This window comes from Porites lutea, chromosome 6 (genome assembly GCF_958299795.1).
Source record: "Porites lutea chromosome 6, jaPorLute2.1, whole genome shotgun sequence".
In the NCBI taxonomy this organism is placed as follows: Eukaryota; Metazoa; Cnidaria; class Anthozoa; order Scleractinia; family Poritidae; genus Porites; species Porites lutea.
Window position 1 is genome coordinate 4,160,792 of NC_133206.1, and position 16,757 is coordinate 4,177,548.

Consider the following 16,757-nt stretch of genomic DNA (forward strand, 5'->3'; position numbering starts at 1 on the left):
TTTTTACAATTTTACGGTATTTAAAATTAGGTAACCTAAGAATTTTCAGCCGTATATCTCAAAATTTAAAGGAGTGATTGCAATGGCCGCTGGAAGTTAGAGGCATTTGTAGGAGAAAAACAACTTTTGCCACGTTTTAGTTACGCTTGCATGGTTTTCCATACAAATCCTTTAATTTTTGAACTGTCATTTAATCTTTCTCTTGATCTTACGCATTTAAGGGCTCAAATTGTCTGTTTTGAATTAAAAGTAGATTTGAGTCCTTTAATGCTTAAGGAAATATTTCATAACAGTTTTGAAAATTTCGAAATTACAAGGATTTGTATGGAAAACCATGCAAGCATCACTAGATGGCAAAAGTTTTTTTTCTCATACAAATGCTTCCAGCTTTGGACGGTGGCTCTGTTGCAATCACTACTTTTGAGATATACGGCTGAAAATTCTTAGGTTACGTATTTTTTATATGCTTTTTCAGCTTGTGCTAACAAAATTTTTCAAAAGTGAACTGTTTTTGTATTTACCGAAAGTTGATCATGTGATAAAGTCATGCAAAGAGCCTATTGCCCTCTTCCAAGTGGCCAATGTACTGACAATTATATACCTGTCAACTCTCACGCCTGCGGGTTGAAAACTTCGATCTCACACCGGCTCACGCTTGCGGGCCAATTTCTCACGCGTGATTGAAAAATGTGAGTTGCTGTCGTCTTGCTTGACACAATTTCCAAAGATATGTTAACTCAGACCCATGTAAGGAACGAAAACCATGCGTAAAATGGATAAATGACAATACCTTCCTCGCGATCTCTGATTTTGTGGATAAGAGTTCTCTCGATAACTTCACCTTTGGCAGACTTCGGACGTCTTCGGAAGACTTTGGACTTGCTTCTTCGGAAGACTTCGGACTTCTTCAGGAATCTTCGGAAATGATCGTGTCGTCTTCAAAAATCCCAGCACTCCCAGAATAAAAATCTCACGCTTATATCTCAGAAAAAGTTGGCAGATATACAATTATCAAAATGATCACCAAAGTATAATTATTATAAAACAATTTAAGCAAAGCATGATCCATGGCTTAATGGTGATGTTATTCCAGACAGGTTCAGCTGTCTCCCCAAAATAGGTATATTGTTGAGAAAACACTCTCCTGGACACATCTGAAAAATTTCTGTACAATCCAAGGTAACTATCTAAATTAATTTATTTACGAATACTCTTTTTAATAATTATTTTTCAGGTGCATTCTATGTCAAGTACCCAAGACACAGAAAGTTAATATCAATCAATAAAAGGCATACAGGTGGAGTTTGAGACCATTCTTAGTATTTTGTATTGCTTCAACTCATGATTTCTCACAACCATGGTATAATTTGAAGGACACCATGCATAAACTACCCCCTGGTCCACTGATTTTTTGTTCAGGTCATCTTTTAACCTGCAGAGCCCTTCAATTGATTTTCATCAAAAGAACTGGAAAAGAGACATGATTTTATGTGATGGCATTTTAAATTAAAGCTTTTATGATTCTATTAAGAGTAAATTAAAGTTTTTATGATTTTAAGCATTCAGATGAGCCTGTTTATGTTTAAATTATTAGCAGGCAAGATAGGGAAATACATTAGAGCATGTTCATACAAAGGGAAACTATGAAATGAATCATTTTGTTTTTTCATGTTGTTTTTTTACCCTCGGAAGATAAGACTGCTAGAATGTGTCCTATTCTTGCAAATTTTGCAGTAAGTGTTACATCACTCCTCTTTTTTATTATTTCAGGTAAAACAAACAAAGAATTTAATATGCGCCATGACTGGAACTCTCTTTTAAGTGATGATGAGTCTCTGTTGATGACACGCTATTCCAAAAAGTTTTTCCCGGATGCTGACGATCTGGTTAGTGACCAAGATTAATTTTCTCCTAGCAATATGTGATGCATAATTAAAGAGAAAAGGTGGTGAGAATTTAAAAATAATCAGCTAAGGGAAATGCAGGGCTTAAACTTCAAGACAATTCTGTTATGACATGTAAGTTAATGGTCTTTCCTGCAAGATTAAACAGTCTGACCATTACTTGATTATAAGAATTTCTAACAGAACACATCCATTGTTGGAAAAGCTAACAAGTTCAAGAGAAGCAGCCATGACGGTAATTACTGACATAAATCTTGGGATTCTGGGGTACCACTGACAGTTAAACAACCTAGTCCTATATCAAAAGGAATCGCTATAAAAATTTTCTACATTGAAAATTGCCAGGCTGCAATTGTAGCAGTAAGTACAACAGGAATCAGTTGCCTTTAATTTACCTTTAAATCTTATATTTCTTTTGTTCTTAATTTACTAAGTGCAACCAAACACAAGGTCGGGACACACTAGGTGACATGTCACTGCAACACATGGTAGAGAGAAATCACTCTTTGTGAAGAGACAAGCGAGAAGTTGCATGACATGTTGGAGCATCAAAAAAAATCACTTTGTGTGTACGGGAGAATTTTGTGAACAATTAATCTTTGTCTCAGCAACAGAATTTTGTCGTCACAACAAGTTGCACAAATTCACTACCATTGTTTTATCATGGCCTTAGCTATTTATCAAAGTAACTTTTGTTCTTAATGAGGTATTATAATAGTCTCTTGTAGTTTAAATTCTTCTTTTTTGTACTAGGTGAGGTACTTGAATGACTATGCAACCAAACTTAAATTAAAAGTGCAGTACAATACAAACATCAAGCTTGTATCAAGAAATGGTGAAGGCGATGATGCGTTGTTTCATCTTACAGACCAGAATGGGACCATGTACACTTGCAAAAATGTGATAATGAGGTATTAGTGTTATAGCGCTTGCACTACATGCTGATCCCTTATGGAACTGTTAAACATTAAAAATTAAGAGGGACCATGTACAGTCTTGACAAATTAGGAGCTTGCAAAACAGCTCTGCACAAAATTGCAAAAAGCCTATGACTAAACTTGCTGGAATAATAAAATAAAATAATATTTATTAAATTAAAATTCTCATTGGCTGTATCTGAACAGTCAAAAATGGATTTTTCCCTATTTTTTATTCTGGACTTACATTTTTACTAATTTTTGTTTAAAAAAAAAAAAAAACTTTTTTTCTTTTATAGTACTGGTATATCAACAGAAAATCTTCCCAGGAATTTTATAGGAGTTGAATACACTGAGGTATTTTTATATTTAAATTGAATTTGATTTTGATGTTTTTTATGTGAATAATAAACAAATTACTTAATAATTATATGGTAGGGAATATAGAGAAATACTTTCCTTCGACATTAAAGAAATCTGATTATAATTTTAGCCTAGGCCAGTTTTTTTCTCAACAACCATATAGGCAACCATATCGTCCCTCATCACCACCATGTAATATGATGGCCATGGGTATAACCACCAGAAACTACCAAATGATATTTATAATGATTGCAATTACCACTTATAACCACCACAACTCGCGATCGACTACAATGAAAACTGCGTAATACTTAACTACTGAAAATTACAGCTGACTAAATTCTTTTGATGTCAAGTATAAGTAACTTTGCCAAACTACATTTTAAAACATAAGTTCTAATGCATTTATTTCTCAGAGCTACTCTGAAATGTCAGTTAATCCTGATGATTATGAAGGACAAACTGTGTTAATCATAGGAAGAGGTCAGTCAGTGTTTTGACACTTATTTAGGGAGTTTTGGAGTTGTTTGGTCTTCCAAATTAGCATTATACCAGAATTATCAGATTCTAATTTTTAAAGTGAGTTATGGTCATTCCCTCAAGTCTAACTAAAGATAATTTCGCAAGCTGTACATTCATTTACTTTACGTGGAAATTAGATTAAATCAAACATCAATGAGAACCCGTCGAGGCACCAGCATGTTTGAACCATTAGGTAACCAATATAATTGCAGTAGCCTTGAATTCAAAGATTGCAAAGCCTGTTTTAATACAAAACTGCGAATAAATGATTGCAAAATATAGTGACAGGTTATTATTTTCAGGTCACATTTGACAGGTCAGAAATCAATGCAGGTTTAACCGTGCTACAGATAAATTTTAAACCAGACTAGACATGTCTCCTAGCCCTACACTCCTTATCCAAAATGTTGTTTTTAATCGTGGGGAAATTATTTGTTTCCTTAACTATCAAGCAGTGACTTGTAATGGTGACCTATAAAAGAAACCTTTCCCAAGTACAGTCAAATTGTGCTTTTTGGACAACAGCTTAATACAGACACCTCGTTATGATGAACAATTTCGGCCTTTGTCCCTGGGGAAAGAAAGCTCTTACATTTTCTCCTAATTCAACCTGTTTAATACCGACTGGACATTTTCCTAGCCCCCTCAATCACTCAAACTGCACAGTCATGTCACATGGCCTTTTTTTAATTAGTTTGTGTTTTTTAATTAGTTTGTGGCTGTTACTGGGTAAATGAATTTCCAGCCAAAAATTAATATTAACGCATAGCAATAGCACATAGCAATATTTTGATTAGTCTCATGGTTATATTAACAAAAGTTTTTTTTTATTATCACATGCTTACCAGGTAATTCAGCTTTTGAGACGGCAGAAAACATAATGGGAGCAACTAATTTAATCCATATGTTTGCCAGGTATGTATTGTACACATTTACACTACAAGTTGTACAGCTGTGGCCTCCTTCCTCAACTTATAAATTATAAGTGTAACATAGGAGTCCGTAAGTGTTATGAAATAACGATGTCTCCAAACAAGCATGACGAATACCCTGGTCCCAGAGGTTTTTTCTTCTTAATTTTTCTTCAGTATCAATCAATCAATAAACAATGCCAAGACGCAAGCCCTTTCAATCGGTCCCTGCAAGTAAGATTTTGACTTAGTTCTTTGAATGGTTGTGGCGTTACTAAACGTCCCTCTATCAGAATCTTGGGCGTGGAACTTGATATCATTTTTAAACTTTATAGAGCATATTTCTAGTCAGCTAAGAAAGGCGTGTGCAAAGACTGGTGCACTTAGGAGAATTACGCATTTTGTACCAGCCCTGTGGACGTTATACTAGCATTATATACACTTCTTTCATTTTACCACATCTACAATACTGTAGTCCCCTTCTGTTAGGGGTGGGGAAAGTCCAGACCAATAAAATTGAAGACGTCAATCATTATATACTAAGGACTCTGACAGGGCACGGGAAATCATTGTCCTATCAAGAACTCTTAAATATATGTAAGTTGGACACTTTAGAGTGTAGGAAAAAGCAGCAATCTCTGATCCTATTATTTAAATGCATTAGGAACATAGGGCCGAAGTACATTAGAGACTTTTTTAGCATAAGAGAAGCGTCTTACAATTTAAGAGGAAATGGTGTTAATCTTTGCGTTCCCAAATTTAATCTTAATTTTATGACGAACTCTTTTACTTACAAGTGCGCTCAACTATGGAAGAAACTTCCAGAAGATGTCAAGCTGGCTGATAATGTTAATATTTTTAAGTTTAAGCTTAGAGGTCAACTCAGCTGTAATTTTTATATTTTTAATTTTTTTTGTTGTTGTAATTTTTATAATTTTTTATATTCATGTGTACATTTTATTATTATTGTTATTTTTTTAATTATACCAGATTTTTATTATAATTGTAGATGTAATGCACGTTTGTATTTTGAATGAGCACTTGTGCATGCTCTTAGACGATAACGTGGGTAAATAAATTATTGATTGATTGATTGATTGATTGATCTTTGGGTGGGTATAAAGTCGCGGGGGAAAGTATATATTGATGTATCCCATCAAGGGATCTTGTTTGCAGTTATATTTTCAGTTCACAATTTTGCACAATTAAATTCTGACCTTCAAAAAAAAATTTTCTTTGATTTCATTACAGATCAAGAGTTCGTCTGTCTTGGGAAACACATTATGTTGGTGATTTGAGGTAGGTTCCAAACTTACTCTTTTCTTACTCAAAAAAATATTCTCAAACAAAGCCTTAGCAAAAATGCTTACCATTCTATTCCCAAAGAGAATGGTCCAAATTGACTTCTGTTAACCCCCCTGTAAATTATTGTATGCTATATAATAGCAACATTGTTTTATATCAGATAGTCAGGTCATATTTTTGTGAAATGTTTTATATTTTATTTGATCCAATTTACGCTTGCTCTTTGTCTTTTTTTCCAGAGCTGTAAATAATGGGATATTGGACACATATCAACTGAAATCTCTGGATGCATTGTTGGGTAGGTTTAGTTATGAACCAATCTCACGCTTTTTACTATAAACATGTCCGCTGAAGTTATATGTTAATATCAGTTGGGTGATTTTCTTTGCTTTCTTGTTTTTGTTAAGACCTCTCTAGCTGGTGTATGACACTTTCGCCATTTCATTTTGTTTAACCTGAGGTCAGGCTCTACTTTCGTTTCGCTTTGAAAATTACATTCCGGTGGGCAAGGCGAAATGAAAAGACCTGATACAATCCTTCTAAACCACAGGGTCCAGAGGAGTTTCGTGTGAATAAATGAATTACTTATCTTAAGTCTCACCTTGAAAAATATCTATTTCTGCAGTCGTTTAGCACGATTAATATTATTAGCCCAGTGGGCTCTTTATGAATCTACTGTAAAGGATTTCTTTCGCTTCTTATCTGACCAAGATCGACTTTGTTGTTCGCCATTTTGAAAATCAATAACCACAAGTCATATCCCCGCTGGCGCATGGCACGTCGCCTGAAGGGCGACCGACAGTGCCCTAAGCTGATCTTGCGAGCCCTCAGTCTCTTGTGAAAACGAAACTGTAACCACAGGTAACTCAGGCTCACTGTTTGTGTCATTTGCTAGAAAATGGAAATAAAAATCGATGAAACTTACCATGTGGTGAGTTGTTGTTGTCCTTAATATGCACACGAAGTTTAGAGAAAAATAGTCTGCTTCATCTTTCCTACATAGTATAGCCACCCCTGACTATACCGGATCATTCATGAAAACAACCACGCAAGGAAAAGCGCTTTCAACTTCTGTTGATTTCAACAGCCAATCAGACCCTGAGGCAGCCAAGCTGTCAGAGCGTTACGGCCAAAATCTGGCCGCAGTGAGCACAAACGTGAGAGAGATTGTATCAGGCCCAATTTTAGCGTTAGCCATTAGAGAGAATGTATGAGAACCGCTAAAATTGGGTCTGATCGCAGGTTACATTTTATTGGAACCAGTGTACGCACCTTCCCCTCTGCACAATAGAGTTGTAAATTGCCGCTTATGAGCAACCCTCCACCCCCCCCCCCCCCCCCCATGAATAGGTTCCCCCAGTTATCACCCCATCTACCTGTAAATATGAGGATTTAAAGCTTAATTAAAAGCCACTAAATGCAAAACGTATTTTGATCATCGCTGTTATAACATCAATAGGAGGCAGTGTGGCCAAGCGGTTAGAGCGATGGACTTGTAATCCAGCCAGAGGCCCCGAGTTCAAGTCCTGCCTGGACGGAGCTGGATTTGTTCTCGATAGTCCCAAGTTCAAATCCTAGGCCACGCTAATAACCAGCTGGTTCACCTCCTACTTATAGCTGCAGGGGGATAGACTTTTAACCTTGTTATGTTGCATTTGACTTATTTGTTTCATTATCCCCGGAAGCCCCATAAGGATAGGAGCCCCTCTGTTATGTTAAAAGCCCTCCTATATATAAAAATCCCTTGTGAAGATTTTCAGTGAAGCCCAGGGCTTTAAAGCAGCTGTTTACAGTATTTCTTTGAATACTCGTTTTTCTTTGAATATTCGTTTTTGTCATGGTTATTTTTATACAGAGGCTCCTATTGAAGAGATTGCAGTCATCAAGAAGGATGGAAAACTTCATGTTGATGCATTTGACGGCTCTGGAGAAAATGTTGTTACTACTGAACAGCCTATTTCAGAGAGTGGAAAAGCTCGTAAGTTAAAGTTTTTAGTGTTAGCTCTGTTTATGTTTAAGTTCATGTTATTTTCTGTTTTTAGAGAGCTTTAGCAACGAGAACATCAAGAAGCAATTAGGTTTATCTGCAAAAATCTACAACTATGCACATGCAGCACACTTTTTCCACATTTCTTTACCGTCACTGCACAACTACGACTTAAAATTCCCTCAAGTGTCCTTTTATGGAGGACGTAAAACTTGTAAAACTGTAGCAATCCTGTAACTATGACCAGTATAGTGAAATCTCTTTCTTTCTATCTTTTCTCTGTGTAGTAATTTTATTTGTTTTGCTCTTATTATTTTCATTTTTTTTTTTATCATTGCTGCTATCATTATTTTAATTTACTATAATTTTATTGTAATCTTAACTGCTGCTAATTTGAAATCCTTGTAAGTAATGCACCTATCAATGGTTTGCCCCAGGATGGGGGGGGGGGGGGGGGGGCAACCCACGTGAATTAGACTCAGTGAAGCGCACATGGGTAGGGAATTTGACATCCTGAACCTCCCCTGGGTGGGAAATTTGACCCAGCCATCATCTTGAAAAGTGGAGGACCGTAGGGAATGAGTGATAAGAAGTCCGCCATCTTAGAAAATACCCAGTAGAGTTTCCTACATTTTGATGTGTTCATTTCTTTGTGAAGGATGGCAGAACGACACTTGCTTTTTAAGTTTTTGAAGTTTTATGACAAAAAGTATTTTGTCCCTCAGCATTGAGAAGCAATACTTGCACAAAGTCTCATTGAAAATAATGCTTTCTACTTGCATATTTTCACAAGATGCTGCCCTGCCACGAGTTTTTGATAGAAATTAATGAAAGATCAAAAAATCATACGCAAAGACATGAAAGAGTCGTGAAATTCTTTGTTAGATTTGCTGGTATACTCAAAATGTCCAATTAAATGAAATTGTGGACCACAGGTACAAAACACCAGCCCTTAGACATTAACCCTTCTTGATGCTGGCATGTCATGTTCTGGAACTGAGCATTTTGCATTGCTGTAAACACTGTTTGAAACAATTCAAAGGTACTTTTGGTTTAAATTGCCAGCAATCTTCTACACTTGGCGGAAATGCACAAAGTTTGTGGGTACCATTATTTTTTTGTCACCAAGTAATTATTACTCTCTGAAGACGCTCAGTGCTGCAATAACAACTGTTGTGAGTGCCTATTGGTTCGCCCCAGGGATGTGAATTTGACCCAAAATGGAGACCCAAGGATGGGGAAATTGACATTTGGAAACTGAAAATGTCAAATGTCCCATGGGTTGCCCTCCGCCACCCCCATCCTGGGGCAAACCATTGATAGGTGCATAAATATGTTAAGCGCCAAAAACCCTAGTTGTAATAAGCTTAACTTAATCATACCTACCCGCCTCGACTAGTTTTAACTATTTGGTAGGTGCTATTCAAATTGTAAATGTCTGTGTTTTAATAAAGTGTGTTGTTGTTGTTTGTTGTACAAACAGCACGACAAATTTTTCTTTCTCCCTCTTAACTTGCATTTGTGCGCTAGTCCCCAAAATTTAAATTCCAGGGAAATTCACTTACATTTGAGATTTTACGCGAGGCAGAATAATGGGGACAAAGTTTGAACAAAAAGCGAAGTATTTTAGTAGTGATGTTTTATCTACTGTTTCCATCGTGGTTGCGAAAGCTCTCTATTGCGTCATGCCCAGCATTCTTCTTAATCTCCACAGGTACAACAAAAGCATTTGTGAAATATAGCGAAGCACCTACTTAAATCCCTCTTACCTTAATAGGCATGTAGCGTCTGAATATGTCCATCTCTCCTTGCTCCTCGCTGCGAAACATTCCTAGCTGCTAAGACGGTGTAAGGCAGCTGCTAAGAGCAAGAATAGGTGGGTGTATTCTTAGTCTAGCTATAGGCTCTGAGAATATGTCAAATGCAGCCTAGTCCCTAGGCGTTCTCGGCTCGGTCAATCCTGAACTCTACCGTGAGCTGTGACGTCACCGAGAGATACACGCCCCGACTTCGCGCGGACAACGGGGCAAGAGAGAACGCCTAAGGACTAACTATAGGCTGTGTCAAATGTATCTTCTTTGTTTACAGCTGATAACTTTGCAGTGAGGGAACCTTATGATCGTATTATAAGATGCCTGGGTTTCAAGGTATGCTTTTCATAGTTAAGAGCCAGAGTCGAATGCCATTTCTAACCAGATAAAGAGCTCTGCTGGACTTGAAACTTAAACCAAATTTTGACAGTTACGGGATCACTTACCCTCAAAATGCTTTTGTTTGTGCTTAGTTTGACTTCTCTGTGTTCGACAATTCAACCCAGCAAAGACCATGCAAAGGAAAGCGATCCAGAAAGTACCCAGAAATTCAACCCAACTATGAATCAACTACAGTGCCGCGACTCTTCTTTGGTGGGTTTTGTTGTTCTTTTACTCTCTTTCAGTTTCCACACCCTGCAAGGGTACCACTGGGAAGTCTTGGTGGGGGTATGCCGCCCGGTTCTCCAACTCCTGACTCTATTTCGGAACAAAAAAATGTCATTTTCCACACCAGTTTTCAGACCTGGCCCCGGTTGTTTTAACGTTGGATAGCACTATCCACCAGATAAATCATTATCCAGCGGATCAGTATTACGAGAAACAATGGTGTTATATGCTGGATATAGAGAATAATACATGGTCGCGCAGAGATATGGAATTTATCTTCGAGTGTTCACATTCGATATCGAACGAGTGAGCGCAGCGAACGAGTGAGATATCGATGTGAACACTCGAAGATAAATTCCATATCTCCAAGCGTCCATGTATTATTCTGTTTATTATATAAACATACTGATGACGGCATTTTTGATGATTTTCCGAAGATTTCCGACCACCTTCCGAAGATTCCCGAAGATTTTTCAAATTGTCCCGAAGACCAGACGAACGTTCCCGAACATTTTCCGAGAATTTCCGAAGATTTCCGAAGATTGCCGAGCACTTTCGAGGAACACCCGAAGATGTTTCGATGATACACCAACGAATTTAAGTACAATTTAAGAGACGAACCTGATGTCAGTGAAATTATCGATATCTTCACATGTGAAAATATCGTATTTTTGCGTGTGTTCAGATACCACATTTCTCGGTGGTAGAAATCCTTGTAAAACACTGCAGTTTATATAATAAGTTTATACAATTTCGACATTTTAACTATCTCTGAATCATGGCTGGATAATTCCGTCACGAACTTGGAGCTAGAAATACCAGGATATGATTTATATCGTGTCGACAGACAGGACAAGAAAGGTGGTGGCGTTTGTGTTTATATTCTACAGAGCTACAAGACTGAAGTTCTTTGGGATATTTCTGGTATATCGGTTGCTGGTTTCCACCAGCTATGGATTAAGGTCCAAGTACGCAACCTTCGCTCTCTAGTTATCTGTACTGCTTACAGGCCGCCTGATGTACCAGTGAGATGCTTTGATACTGATTTGACTCCTAGCTTTATTGCTGCTTCTTTACACAACAAAACAATATACATTTTAGGGGATTTAAACTGTAACCTTTTAAATCTTGAAAACCCTGACTCCAGAGCTCTACTTGATTTTTGTCGCTTGTATAATCTATCTCAGATGGTTAAAACACCAACTCGAGTGACTCCTTCCACTGAAACACTTATAGATGTTATTTTGTCCTCAAACGAGCAACAAGTCCGGGAAACAATCGTGAAACCGTGCTCAATAAGCGATCACGATATTGTTTGCGCTACACTCCGCTTGAAAAATCAACGTCAAAAGCCAACTTATATTACAACAAGGTGCTTCAAACATTACCGGCCCGATCAATTTCTTGTTGACGTTTCGCAAGTACCCTGGTCCGTTTTGGACGTTTTTGATGATCCTGAAGATAAATTGAACGCGTTTAACCTATTATTCAACAATGTATTAGACGAACATGCACCCATCAAAACAGTCAAAATTCGTGGACGTCCCAACCCTTTTGTAACATGCGAAATTCGGGACCTTATGAGACTTAGAGATCATTGGAAGAAGGTAGCCCAAAAAAACAAAGATCCACATGCTTGGTCTGAATACAAAAACCTTTGTCGCGAAGTCAAACATGAAATAAGGACGGCTGAGAAAATATTCATCGCGGAGCAAGTTGTAAACAACAAAAACAACTCTAATTGCCTCTGGAGAGCAATCCGCTTGTGCATACCCAAGAAGTCCGCTTCTCAAAGGAATTATTCCAAAGATGACAAAATTGTTGCTGATGAATTTAATAATTTCTTTTCCTCTGTAGGAAAGAGTACCATCAATAGAATTACTAAATTGGCAGAGGAATCGAATTATACTCTTAATCAATGTTCATTTATTCCGAGAATCTACCCATTGTCAGAGCAGTTCACCTTCAACGCAGTGAAGTGCGAACAGGTACAAAAAATTGTCACATCAATGGCCAGTGGTAAGGCCCCTGGGATTGATAAAATCCCAATCCATGTGATCAAAGATTGTTTGCCTGCTATCTTGCCATCGTTAACGTCTATTATTAATGCTACCTTTGAGTTTGACACCTTCCCTTTGGCCTGGAAAACAGCTGAAGTGACACCGATACTCAAGGCTGGAGACCACGATATTCCAAACAATAATAGACCGATTTCATTACTCCCTGTCCTTTCTAAAGTCTGTGAACGTGTCGCTCACAATCAACTTACGTCATATCTACTTTCGAGAGGCCGTTTATCATCCAAACAAAGCGGAAATAAACAGTGGCATTCAACGGAAACATCTGTCATTCAAACAACTGACGAAATCCTAAATGCCATTGACAAAAAGAAACTGACTGCAGTTGTCCTCCTTGATCTAAGCAAAGCTTTCGACAGTATTGACCATCAAATACTCCTCGCTAAGTTACAGGACATTGGTGCGTCCAGACCTGCGATAAAATGGCTCGGAAGCTATTTAACCTCGCGATACCAATTTGTGCGAATAAATACAACTCTGTCGACCAAACTACCTGTTAGTTCTGGCGTTCCACAAGGGAGCATCCTTGGCCCATTACTCTTTAACATCTACGTTAATGATCTCCCTTCTGTGCCAGAAAATTGTACATCGCAGTGTTACGTCGACGATACCAAACTTCTCATGTCATTTCAACTCCGCGATCAGCACGAAACGATAGAAAAAATGAACAAGGACTTGTTAAGCATTAGGAATTGGTGCTTTGATAATCAGCTTTTACTCAACCCAGATAAAACAAAACTAGTGATATTCGGCAGCCGGCAAATGACTGCTAAGGTTAGCGACTTTAGGCTATTTCTATTGGGGAAGGAACTCGAGCCCGTTAAGGCTGCAAAAGACCTTGGTGTCACACTGGACTCTAACTTAACATATAATGAGCATATTGTTTCTACTGTATCCTCATGCATGTCACGTTTGGGTCAAATTAACCGCGTTAAGCATATTTTCAATAAACACGCGCTAATTATTATTATAAATGCCTTAGTTTTTAGTAAATTATTCTATTGCTCTTCTGTTTGGAGCAATACTACTCAAACTAATCTGGACAAGCTCCAAGCAGTACAGAATTTCGCTTGTCGTATTTTGAGCGGCGCTAAAAAATTCGATCACATAACTCCTTTGCTAAAAGACTTGCGCTGGCTACCAATCAGGCAACAACTTTATTTTCGTTTTGCTGTTCTGGTTTTTAAGTGCATGACGAGTTGTGCTCCGGAGTATTTGACATCAAAGCTCGTTGGAAGATCCGCCGTCTCGACAAGGAATACGAGAAATTCTCAACTTTTGAACATACCACTCTTCCGCACTGCCAGCGGCCAAAGGACCTTTCAATATAGAGCAACCTCTCTCTGGAATGAGTTGCAGCCTGCGCTCAAACTTAGCCCATCCGTGACGGAATTCAAGTGTTTACTCAGGCAAAAGCTTCTTAATGACTGCTTTATTTAATTAATTTAATTAATTTTATTGACCTTTGTCTTCTTTTATCATTGTTATATTCTTATTGTCATGTACTTGGTTTATAATTTTGTAATGTAAAATTGACTCTGAAAAGCCCCGTGGGGACGAGCCAATAAAGTATGTATGTATGTATGTAAAGTGATTTATCCGGTGGATAGCGCTATCAAACGTTAAAACAACCGGGACCTGGCCTTTAAAATCCAGACTCCTTTTCAGACCTGAAATTACTTACCGTAGATTAGAACGTCAACGAAAAGATTTCTAAAAACCCATTTCGAATTCGCATATTATCTTTCTTTCCCATTTATTTGGAATTGGACCAACAAATACGTTCATATACTCGTAGCTACCTCGAAAACCAAACCCGATTCCAGACCAAAATGTGGAAAGTCTATACCCGTTTTCAGACCGAAATACCGCAAAAACTATACCGTTTGGGGCGGTACATACCTACCGTATATGGCTTATATAAGGGAGTACTGACCACCCTTGGGTGAGACACCTCTATGTCCTTTAGGGGAACCAAGTTAGCAACCGGTCTTTTCATAAACTTTGCAGTTCCACAGTCCTACTCCATAACTGCTTATTTGTTTGTTTTCTCTTACAGCTGGTACCAATACTCATTCGATTGACCTCCGCAAGTCTGCAGGAGGATTTATTCATGGTTTTCGTTACACTGGTTTGTAGCGTTTTAATTTCTTTTCAATGAATTTTTTTTTCAGATTAGTAAATAAGCTGGTCAACAGATCATGACTATTTAAATATCGACCCAAAACAAGCAAATGCACTTCCTCAAGTGAGCTTGCCCTCAGGCTAGTCTATACGCCACTTGCACATCTCCCATAATGCACCTTATTTGCCCCCCAAAATTTTGCATTAGCATCGTTTTCAATTTCACTTAGGACGGCTGTAATACCCAGGAGAAGTGAAAAACAAGGCTTTTGCAAAATTTTGGGAGGAAGAGAGGGGGGGGGGGGGGGGCAAATAAGGTGCATTATGGGAGATGTGTAAGTGGCGTATGCAAAGGGCTTACAGTTGCATTTTATGACTGTTTCTCAAACTCATTAATAATTCATTAAGAAAATACAAAGGAAATTAATGTTTAATGAGTGTTTGGAAATCGGATGAAACACTGCTTAGTATTTGCATCCTTAATTTCTCCTTCAAAAATGATTTTGTTTGAGAAGAAATATCAAACATTCGACACAGTGTTTCATCACCAGATGAAACACCTCGAAGTTCGTCAAAAATACTCCGCTGCGCGTCGTATTTTCAACTCTCTTCTCGGTGTATCATCTGGTGATGAAACACTGCATCTCATGTTTGATATATTACGTGAAAGTTGAGAAAACGTTCTGGTTTTGTGATTTATTCATATTTTAAAGACAGTACATTTACAGCAGTTTAAAGGGGTGCAAAGTTCTAAATTAGGTATGTGAAAGCGGTACCATTATTTTGTAAATAAAAGGCATAAGAAAGGGGTACCTTTTTTGCCAAAAGTGGCGTACTAATTAAAAGGGTTAAGGGTTAGACCTCGGGGCGGAACCTCCCCGTATAAAACTTTGTCGAGTAATCCCCCCTACCCGGGAAAGTAACCAAATCAACAGCTTGTTAATGAAGTCTTCTTAGAATTTTTTTCATTTGTAAAACTAAAAATACTTTTTTGCACACAGCTCGGGCTCTTTTTCGTCTGTTGGAATGGCGTAATCATGAAGTCACCTGGCCTCACATAACAGTCCCTGTAACAGAACTCTTAAACGTCATCGTCAAAAGAATCAATGAAGCCTCGGTAAGATTTGAATTAAGCACTAATGCAGATCTTTGGAAGCCATTTAAAAAGCTGGGTCACGGAGTTTTTTGAAATTCAAAGAATGGGAACTACCACCAAATTATTTTAAAAAATATAACAAAGCATAAGATTAGAACGGATTGCAATTGCGGTTTTTGAAAACCTTTTAGCCTAACATTTGTGCAAAGTTCGTTTTTGTTGCTTGTAGGGTTTGATATAATGCCTTGGGAGACACATTTGTTTGAAAAACAGCTGTGATTTTGTCATTTGTTAGCAGTTTCTTCGCTTAAGTTTTGTTCCATTGCGAAAAAAAAACGTGTAATTGGCAATATTAACACAAAGACCTACGTAGACAGCAATGACACAGTGTTCCACTTTAACGATGATTTACAAAAACACTATAAATATTACCTATTATTTTTAAAAAGGCCCCTAAGAAGCTTTGTCACTTTTGCCTTTACAGGGTATTTATCAAATGTTTGGTGTCCTTGGAGAGATAATGGTCTTCCGTAAGTCTGTCATAGTTCGTAGTTCTAAACTCGAAAAGTCTACATCTTTCTATTGTAGCGGGCGTATGACTGGACGTACGGTGTGTAGGGAGAAAACGTCATTAAATAAATGGAGTTAACTCTAGATAGCAGTTAGCACAAATGCTTTCTTTGTAACCCAGGACGATGCCGTCAGTTCAGATCAATATATGGTTTCAAACACTTGTTTTGACAACGCCTTCAAAATGTTTAACCAATTAGCGATTTGATACTAAAGCTTCAAATTTACTACGCCTCCCATAAACCGATGAAATGCTGGCCTTCTTCTGACCTCGATCCATTCTCACTTGCAGGGGAAAATGGCAAGGTTGAATATTTTGAAGATTTTCCTATTAGACTCGTTCATAAATTTGAAGGTGAGAGTAAGATAAGTTTATGTAAATGTAGGTGAAATTCCCAGGAATTGAATTCTTGGGGACCGCACCAAAGTTTAGAGCGAAAAAGAAGAAATTTGTCGTGTTATGTTACTCCTCCATAAAACGTCGCTTGAGGGAATTTTAAGTCGTAGTTGTGTAGTGACGGCAAAGAAATGCACAAAAGAGTGTACTGTACGTGTAGAGT

The 16,757-nt window shown here is 37.8% G+C and overlaps 1 protein-coding gene across 1 annotated transcript in view; it reads left to right on the forward strand.

Moving 5' to 3' along the window:
- LOC140940168 (FAD-dependent oxidoreductase domain-containing protein 2-like) overlaps nt 1–16,757 on the forward strand; it is a 28,216-nt gene that overhangs the window by 2,764 nt on the left and 8,695 nt on the right. The window contains exons 3-17 of the mRNA XM_073389073.1: nt 1,235–1,297; nt 1,771–1,886; nt 2,658–2,815; nt 3,121–3,178; nt 3,601–3,667; nt 4,555–4,621; nt 5,869–5,916; nt 6,162–6,220; nt 7,778–7,900; nt 9,998–10,056; nt 10,194–10,314; nt 14,467–14,538; nt 15,533–15,648; nt 16,112–16,157; nt 16,490–16,552. Of these exons, the coding sequence (XP_073245174.1) occupies nt 1,235–1,297; nt 1,771–1,886; nt 2,658–2,815; nt 3,121–3,178; nt 3,601–3,667; nt 4,555–4,621; nt 5,869–5,916; nt 6,162–6,220; nt 7,778–7,900; nt 9,998–10,056; nt 10,194–10,314; nt 14,467–14,538; nt 15,533–15,648; nt 16,112–16,157; nt 16,490–16,552 (1,236 nt within the window). The remainder of the gene's footprint in view (nt 1–1,234; nt 1,298–1,770; nt 1,887–2,657; nt 2,816–3,120; nt 3,179–3,600; nt 3,668–4,554; nt 4,622–5,868; nt 5,917–6,161; nt 6,221–7,777; nt 7,901–9,997; nt 10,057–10,193; nt 10,315–14,466; nt 14,539–15,532; nt 15,649–16,111; nt 16,158–16,489; nt 16,553–16,757) is intronic.